The sequence below is a fragment of the Hakea prostrata genome, chromosome 5 (assembly GCF_041222555.1).
Source record: "Hakea prostrata isolate BN-2017 chromosome 5, UWA_Hpros_2, whole genome shotgun sequence".
In the NCBI taxonomy this organism is placed as follows: domain Eukaryota; kingdom Viridiplantae; phylum Streptophyta; class Magnoliopsida; order Proteales; family Proteaceae; genus Hakea; species Hakea prostrata.
The window spans coordinates 8,911,326-8,921,064 of NC_142604.1; the positions used below are offsets into that span (position 1 = coordinate 8,911,326).

A 9,739-nucleotide genomic window follows, 5' to 3' on the forward strand; every position below is an offset into this window, starting at 1 on the left:
AAATGCATTGAATAGAGAAAATCTCCATGGGTGAGTGATTCCTTTTTTAGCCCCACCTACTACACCAAGAATCTTTCAAAGCCAAGCACAACCTGGAATATCTTTTTAAGGTATTTTTTTATATTCCATGCCATAAATGAAAGAAAGTATGAGTTGTGTGAGTATGTCTCAAAACTCGCTGAGTCGAGACTCAGAACAGTGAGTGGGCCGAGTTCAGCGATTGATGAAGATCCAGGAGGTACGCGACGACCCGAGAGTGAGTTTGAGCTGTCGAGAACCGGCGTTGTCTAACCGAATCTTCGTGATTTAATCCTTCTTCACTGGTTCCCAAAAACAACCCTTTTAGATCCCCTGATTCCGGTTTTTGGGCATCTTATCGTTTCGTATAAAACCTCTCTCTCTGCCTTTCTGATCTCTTTCCATCAATCTATCGTTTTATCTGGGCGTTGTTAGAGCTCTCACCTGATACAGAGAAACACAAGAACACTGTGTGTTTTGTGTGTGTGTGTGTGTGTGTGTGAGAGAGAGAGAGAGATCTAAAAGAAGAAATGGGTTCGAATCCGCCGGAACTGAGCTTAGATTTTAATCCGCCGTATGTTCCTGAAACTATCAGCAGTTTTCTTCGAGAGCTTTCGATGATCGGAGACGTTTCTGGGAGGCTATCGAAACTCAATGATTATGTGAAGATGTTAGAAGAGGAAATGAGGAAGATCGAAGCCTTTAAGCGCGAGCTTCCTCTCTGCATGCTTCTGGTTAGCGATGGTGGGTTGTTAATTTCATCTAATTGCTTTTCAGGGCAACCCTTGTTTTCCCATTTTTTTTCCTTCAATTTTCTGCAATGGGTTTCTAATTTTTTTTTTTTCTATGATTATATGTGATGGGTTTTCTTTGTGGTTTTTAAAGAATTGTATCTCTCTCTATTGCTTGCAGCCATTAAAGTATTGAAGGAGCGAACAATGCAGTGTACGGCATCCGATGGTCGACATTTAATGGAAGAATTCATTCCATTAAAGAGAATCTGTAAGGAAGATGGAGAGATTAAAATGGATAAGGATTGTAAAGATAAGAAAAACTGGATGAGCTCTGTTCAGCTGTGGAGTACAAATGGTTGTTCTAATGGTGATCTAAACTGCGATAGTAAACAGAAATCTGTTGCAGATGGAAAAGAGGTGATAATTGAATAATTCTTTCTTTGTTTTTTTTCTTTCCCTTTCTAATCAGAAGGATAATATCTAAAATTTTAAATGATTTAAACGAATTTCAGTTGGTATAAAAAACTTTATTTTCCATTTATACTTTCCTAATAATTTTCCAATATGTTGACAGGGACCCGAAGAAGATGATCACTGTCCCAGTACCACTGATAACTCATTTCAGTTATGCAAGAACAACAGTGGAGGAGCAGAGGCGTTCATGCCTTTGAAGGGCTATTCTGGTTTTCCAGCACAACCCATGAATGAAGACAAGGAGGAGGCCGTACCAGGAACTGGGCTTTCTCTTTTGACTCCTCTACTTGAAACTCCTGCAACCGAAGCAAGCTCTTGTCTGAATCCGAAGAAAACTGTTGGGTCATCTCCTATTAGTGCTCAGAAGACAATTTCTTTGCAACAGCAACAAGAGCAACAACCTGCAAGGAAGCAAAGGAGATGCTGGTCCCCGGAGTTACACCGGCGTTTTGTTAATGCCCTTCAACAGCTTGGAGGTTCACAAGGTATAAAATTAACATAAAGTGATTTCCCTTTTCCCTTTTCTTTTGCTAGATCTCCAGAACATTAATTTTTTGAGTCCTGCAAACCAAAAGTTACTGTTTACTTTGGATCTCTCAATTCATCTGTCCTTAATCTCTCATTTATATATGCAGCTGCCACACCCAAGCAAATAAGAGAATTGATGAAGGTAGATGGTCTCACCAATGATGAAGTGAAGAGTCATTTGCAGGTGGGCTTTGAGGTTTACTTCAATTTCATGTTATCTTTCTTGCTATGTCTGTTTAATGGGTGATGAAGATGAAATTTTCTTGTTTTGTTTCAGAAATACAGACTTCACACTCGTAGAGGTCCAACAGCTGAGACACAAGGGAATCAAACAGTGGTGGTATTAGGTGAACTATGGGTGGGTCAAGATCAGTATGGGGCCTCCTCAAAGTCCAGTACATCTCAGTCTGGGTCTCCACAAGGTCCCCTTCAGTTGTCGGGTACTGCTGGAGGTATCTCCACCACAGGTGGTGAAAGCATGGAAGATGATGAAGATGGCAAATCAGAGAGTAATAGTTGGAAAGGTCATCTTCAGAAGTCTGGTGAAGATGTTGTATAGGGAGATTCACCATGGATGAATTTTGCAGATAAATACTGTTCATGGGTAGTTTAGACTCAGAAAGCAGATGAAAAGTGTACTAAATCAAATAGACTAAACAACCCTGTATGAGAAAAAACAGATAGAGAGATATGCTGTGAAAATTTTGAAGGTTTCAGAAACAGGAATGTTAGGTTCTTCTGTAGTGAGTTTAATATAAGATCCATATGGGCATGAGGAAACAGGAATAATACTTTCACCCTTGTGAAAAATCCTGTGTGTCTATTCTAATTCATCATTGTTGCTGAATGATTCAATTGGTGCATATTTCAAGTCTAATCTCGTTTTCATTCCCAGTTTGAGACTTGGACGAGTTGATCAACCTGTTTCTTCTTCCTTTTATCTGTTGAATTCTTTACTATATGGTTTGATCATATCTATTCTCAGAAGTCTCTGTTACACACTTCAACAGTGCATAATAAGCAAAAGTTTTAGTCATTCAACAAAATTCATAAACAGAAGTTGTTCCTCTGGTTCTGACTTGGAAAAGAAAATGTTAGGCAGGGCTCCATTTCCCTCCCTATAGGATATTTAAGAATTGAAGAGAGGTCACAGGTTTTTCCTAGACTTCCTTCTCTACATGGTACTGTTCTATCCCGTTGAAGTTTCCTTGCTGTAATCCTTCAATTTCTGTCATATATCCAATCTTTGACCTTTTTCAGGGACACAATTGAAAGATTCCAAATCAAGAAAATTCATACTGGATATATACAAGAAAGTAGGTCTGTACATTCTTTTTAATAACAGTCTGCAACTACTACTCTTATATTGACTTTGAATTCTTTTGTCTCAGAAGATCAAAGACAGGGGAATCCATGTGAGAAGAGACCCTTCACCAGATGAACTATCAGACAACACCAAAAAGTCAGCCCAAGCTTGCTTTGTTTTGTGCTGTTCAAACTGAAACCATTCACTTGGAAACCCTCTTGGCATTTATATATGCTCTTCATTTACTTTTCAAAATTCCAACTGATTTCCTGTAGTCCAATACGCGTTTTCTTTTTCATGTTTCTCCAGCAATATCACATGGAAGAACCAGTATTCTTATTCTGACATCTCTGGCCTTTGTTTTGCTTCTCCCTGAGGTTTTCCTTTTCTTGGTCATCATCCACAGTTGATAATTCAACTTATTCTATTCAAATAACACAGACTAATAATTTATTTGCGGTGGTGGATTTGTGATCCATGCCCAGAAACAACTTTTCCCATTGGCCTTGTTGAGAATGATGCTAGATTCTTTATTTTAAAAGAAAAATGATAATGATCTAAGATTCCTTCTTACTATTCTTGGGATATGCTTATCTGCCCCTTGCTGTTTCTAATCCATTATTAGAATAAAACTCAATGAGCAAGGACATTCCAGTGGTTAGAGATTCTTATATGTTTCTTTTAGACATATGAGGTGTTGGCACATAACATGAAGATGCATTAGAAAAATCTAATGGTTCAAAAAGCTTTAAAAGAACAATTCTTGGAGAAAAGATATGGGAATTTTTCCCACACAATAAGCTTATATAAAAGGAAAATTTTCAGGATATTCCAAGATAATTGGTAAAATAAAATAAAAATAGACATCCCCAAATGTCTCTTAAATTTACATAATAATATATTCCCTAAATTTCTTGTGACGTTACAATAATATCCTAATTTCATCTTTGTTCGAGTGTTCATCATTTCATATTAAAAGATGAGATATAAAATAATACAACTAAAGTATTCATATTTTCTCTAACCAAATAATGGTTCAAATCGAAAAGGAGGTAACTGCCAATTTTGAATAGTGTTTCGAGTATGCTTTTCGTCAAATATCTTGGCGTGTCCTTAAAATTTTTCTTAAATAAGATGGTAATTTCAAAGAATATGATGCAAATTAAGAACGGATGAGTAGATTTTATATGTACTAATTAATTGGTTTTATTTCTATAATTTTGGTGACTTTATATATTTCTTAACAAATTTTAATTAATATCTATTATTTATGTTTGCAAGATATCAACCAAATCGGCAAGGGTATTATTGGAAAATCTGCGAAAAGAATCTTAAAGAATCAAATTGGATTTTATTCCATTCATAAAAAAAGAAAATTTTCTTTCATCAAGTTAGAGTAGACTTAGAAGCTTCCTCAACTAAAAAAACATGGAAAAAATGATTCTTTGCGTACCTCAAGGTTTTATTTCCTATTTAAGACTAGATTAAAGAAGAAAGAGGAAAAAAAAATTCCCTTTTTATTGTTTCTATCTAGTATCGATCAAGTTCTTCATTTGATGGTTATACGGTGTCCAATCAAGTTGATTTTTGGACAAAAGCTTCATAACTTTTTATTCTTCAAATCCAACGGTGGGATTGTGCATTTGAGTTCTTGAAGTCAATCCGATTTGCACTCCAAATTCTTGCTTGGTTGAGTCACTTTAGAAAATTAGAATTGTACCAAATTGAGTCAATGATAAGAAAAAGAAGAACAACACAGCTGGAGGACGTTTTGAGAAGCGAAAAGGACAAATTTTGGAGATGTTGGTTGGCTTTGGAGACTTGGAGCTTGGGAATAAGTTGTTCTTCATCTTCTTCAATGTTTTCGAAGATGTTTTCAATTTTTTGAATAAACTAATTTAATTTTTATAGGAATTAGATGTAGCCTAAACTTTGAATTTCCACTATTGAATTCATCAATATAATTCTGAATATTGATTTCATTGATTGAGTATTTACTTATATTCTTAATGCTTTTGATTAATTAGCCGCTAATCAATTGATTCGTTAATCATAATGAATTAATAAGGGATTTATGCGTTTAGTTTGTTGGAGTAAATGCCATGAATTACATGGGTTGGACTTGAAATAATGGTTACACTTGCCAACTAAGTCCAGCCCACGATCAAACCAGGCCCATTTAATATTTTTTATTGGGCCTCATGGCACACGCGTTTCTCCTCCGTCAATAGTTTTATGGGCAAACAAAAACATTTCCGTGTCCCCTTGAAAAATTGATTATCACTGTCTATAAATAAGTTAGGCAGTTGCTTTCTAGGGCAAATCCATGATTTTTGGGCCTCTTGTCTGTAGAGTCTAATTACAGGTAAGGTCCAAAAGGTTGAAAATTTTATACATATGGATAGGAAAAGCAAATGAGGTCAAGAAATAAAGACATTTAAAAAAAATTATATATATTAAAAAAAAAAGAAAAAAAAAAAAAGCTGTTCTTGGGAAAAAAAATTATTTTAATGCCACGATTTGATTTGTGATTTTTATTTAAGCACTCATGTAGCTCTTAATCTTACATCTTAGAGGTGCTTAATGGACATAATTGTCATTTTAAATGATAACCAATTCAAAATATCATTTTCAAATAAAACATCTTTTCCCGTTAACTTTCTATTTGTGTCTTCCCGTGCAAGTAAGTTAATTGATTATTCTCTTAAAATTTGTCCAACGAAGTAGTTTTTCTATTTGTGCATTACTTGTTAGGGGAGTTCTCAGATAAAACGTCTCTCGTCAAGAATTCAATTGTTGGTACTCGTGCAATTTGTTTAGGTGATTTGGATTCTCTTATGAATGCTTGTTTCGCTTAACTTTGGCTCTCATGGTGCCCTACCCTGATTTGGTATTTTATGAACGAACCCCTTATCATGCTCACATAGTGATGATAATTGCGATTTCACTTCCACTCATGAATTGTAACTTTGTAGGTGCAGAAAGACAGAGAACAATAAGACATTCTTCGACGGCTCAACCCAAAAAGAACACAACACTCGACCTATTTTCTTCACTATTAGTATCTCTTTTATACCAATCTTGGTAAAAACAAGCTAGTGATCAATGCACTACCACTTCAATTTCCACCATGTACAAAAAAAATGTATCTTATCTTTGATCTTCAACAAGATAACGTAATCTTCATAACCATTGGGGTTGACATCTCAACAACAAAATGATCTATATTTCATTTGTAATTTGATGTAAACACCAATGATACGTATAAATAGATGCATGTACAGTGCTTGAGAACCCAAATCTTCAAAAGAACAAGTAAAATGCTTATTCAGCTCCACAAGGATCCACATCACTCTCTTAATAAATGTAGCACTTTTTTTCCACCCAACATGACCTAACTAGGGCTTGCTTTCTCAATTAGAAGTTAAAATCCCATTATTGAACCTGATAACTACAAAAATGTCTCTTTCTAAGCTAACCCATTCAAATATCCAGAACAGGATATAGGTTGAAATTTCTCAAACACTACTGAACGCAATCTAATAAACCAAAATGAACGTTTGATTTCCAGGGCTCATTTTCAAATTATGAAAAAACACATACTCTAGAAGCTCTGGAGCTCTCAAAATTGAGTTGGGATTTTTTATCCTCGCAAGTAGAGAACTGTATTTCTTTCACAATCCTCCACTATATGTACCTAGAGATGGATCATCTTCCTAAATATGTGATGAAAATGTGTAAAGAAAGCATGGTTCTATAGTATATTTTACAAATAGAGTATTCAAACTCTAAAAATAGATGAATATGAATAAAATCAATTATTTTTTCTTAAGTGAATTACACAGCATCTGTTATATTTGAGGCAAAACTCTTGACTGCCCACTATTGCCTTATAAATTACATCACTCAGTAGGAGATGAGAGAAAGAGAGAGAAACTCAGTGGGTGGTCAAGAATTTTGGCCCAAATATAGCGGTTGTCATGTAATTTGTGTTTTTTTCTTTTTATTTTTTAATCAAGAAACCAAGTCAGATCTTAACCCTGATCAGTACGCTTTTAACTCGTGCATGGGCTTTTTCCTAGTATTGAAAACGACTTGAGAAAAGAGAGAGAATAATAGTGGATAGTCAAGAGTTTTACCCGAATTATAGTGGGTGCCGTGTAATTTATATTTTTTTCTTTCTTTTTTTTTAATGAAAAAACAAGTCAGATCTTAACCCTCATTAGTACGCTTTGTAACTCGTGCATGGGCTTTTTCCTAGTGTTGAAAACGACTTAGAGAAAAGACAATTTACAAAGAAAAAAAAGCAAAAAACAAAAGATTTCCATAATGAAAAAGTATTAAGAAGAAAGAGGAGTGTTTACTCTACGTTAATTACTTCTTGCTGATGGTTTCCCAAGTAAACCACCAAGCTTGGGAAGTTAATTAAGGTAGTCAGAACATTTGTCACGTGTTAAATTATGGGTATGAATTATAAATTTTTATTTTTATTTTTTATGTGTGCCTTACTTAAGTTAGCTCTTTTTAATGGTCAAAATTTTATATAATTCACAATTAAATTACGTATAACTCACGACTTAACAACCTTAGTTAGCGCCAGCTAACACCTAATAATACTAAACGACCAAAATACCATCTCACAATATTAAATTACTAAAGTACCCTAATATTTCATTCTATGCTTGACTTTTAAGTGGGTGAAGGAGAATCCCTTCACTCATCTTCTTCCTCCATTATGCCAGACCTAATTCATCACCGTCGAAAACCATTGCTCTCCATTCTCCATCTTCTCCCTTACGCTTTGCCTGAACTTACCCACCATTGCCCCCACTTTTTTTCGTACTGAAAATCACCCACTACCTTCTCCTTGCCAGAACTCTGATTTTATATGATTTCTAACTTTCAATTCAACTAGTAAACCAAAAAAGAGTTTTTAAGTAACAAATTTGACGTGCATGGATACGCCAAAGACATGTTAGGCTTTGAAATTTGACATTTAGCTTTATCAACTCGTTTTATATAATAAATTGACTAAATCATTGCTTCATCAATATTCCACCTGGCAAGATGTTGATGGGAAAGCTTAATAAAATTGGGTTTTTTTTTTGGGCAATAGAAATTATTTTTAGTTTAAGGAAAAAGGAAATACAATTTCAAAAAAATTCTGAAAAAATAATAGCCATTCTTTTGTATTTAGTGGAAAAAGGACACTTATCACACCTTTTTGTTTATATATATTTTTTCTTTTCTTATTTTTTTCATAGATACACATCCTTTTTTCCCCATTTTAACATAAATTTTTATATTACCAAAAAAAAAAACAACATAATTTCTTATTATTACTCAACTTTTCTTATGTAGTATAAAATCTTTTCAACTTTCATATATTTAATTGTTACTAACTGTGCAATCCTTGGATGGTATGTAAGTGATTTTGTTATGATACTAAACTTTCAACATATTAAGAAAAATAACTTGGGTTAATCTCCATCATAATAGATTTTTTTCCTTTTTAAAATTGAGTTTGTATTAGATGAATGAAGAAAGCGATAAAAGCCTCGCATTACGGATAATGTATTTTAATACTTAAGAATCTTCATCTCTAGAGATGATAGGCTATCTTCTCCCAAGGATAACTTATTATAGACCACTTCGACCATTAAACACATCTTACGCATTAGAATCACTAAAAAATGAAACAATTATTAAATGACGGAAGAAAATAAAATCATTGCTTATGAGAATCTAGTTCATATATAAAGATTAAAAAATTTAAGGGTATTTTTGTATAAGTTATTTAACTATCATTTATTTCCCTTTTTTGGTTGAAAACTAACTATCAAATCAATTTATTTATCAAATCCGGTATAAATTATATCTGCCAAATACTTGATATTAATATATGTTAGGTAAGTTATTATCTTTAACTATTAGTTTATTTATACCAAAATTATTCCCATGGATGGTATCATATCTTTGGTGATTTATTAATACCACGGATTTTGTAGATATAATTTATGCCAAAAAAATTTGACTAATAAATTGATTTGGTTTGGGGTGACATTATTTTAAGAATGACTTTTAGCTTGACACTTTTACTAAAAAGACAAAAACTTATTGTGACACTAATTTTTCTTTTTTCGAATTTGTGACTTATTTATCAAATATGGTTCCACTGATCCTGTTACAGATAAGATGCACACACGTGTACGAGGTTGACATATCACTGCTTGTCACCCGGCTGTTTGGTTGGGACATGTCCCGTTGAATAAAACCAATAATGAATGCCTCATTCACACTAAGACAAAAAAGGACATGCCAACATAAACGGAAATTGCTAATCAGGGATTCATCCCAAAGACAACTGGAAGAACAAACATGTGGGACTCTAACGGTTCTAAGAAATGTAACCTGCACATTATTGAACAAGGTCTCAATCCTTCGGTAATGACACAAACTTTTTCTAGATAATCTTTTAGCAGCTAGAACTCGCTTGGAATCCTAACTGATCTCCGACTGACTTAACCATCAGAGGCGGTTGCCCGACATCCTAGCCAGCCCGAATCTAACCTTCTTTTGCAGGATTCATTCTTCACTCAACTGGGATGTCAATCAGGACGTAGCTCAAATCAAAGACGCAACAAATCCTTCAATTTTTAACATCCACAATGACTGAACA

The 9,739-nt window shown here is 34.1% G+C and overlaps 1 protein-coding gene across 2 annotated transcripts; it reads left to right on the top strand.

Moving 5' to 3' along the window:
• The first annotated feature begins 303 nt into the window (after window positions 1-303).
• Window positions 304-3,475, top strand: LOC149014929 (transcription factor HHO6-like). 2 transcript variants are annotated; one of them, XR_016173466.1, is made up of 6 exons: window positions 304-762; window positions 931-1,169; window positions 1,327-1,711; window positions 1,862-1,938; window positions 2,032-2,935; window positions 3,015-3,474. XR_016173466.1 is itself a non-coding variant. In XM_089155625.1 (5 exons), the coding sequence occupies exons 1-5, from the start codon at window positions 549-551 to the stop codon at window positions 2,311-2,313; spliced, it is 1,197 nt and encodes a 398-aa protein (XP_089011751.1). In that variant the 5' UTR covers window positions 304-548; the 3' UTR covers window positions 2,314-3,475. The 2 variants fall into 2 exon arrangements, 1 of the variants encoding a protein (XP_089011751.1); XM_089155625.1 differs by having other exon boundaries at window positions 2,032-3,475.
• The last annotated feature ends 6,264 nt before the right edge of the window (window positions 3,476-9,739 follow it).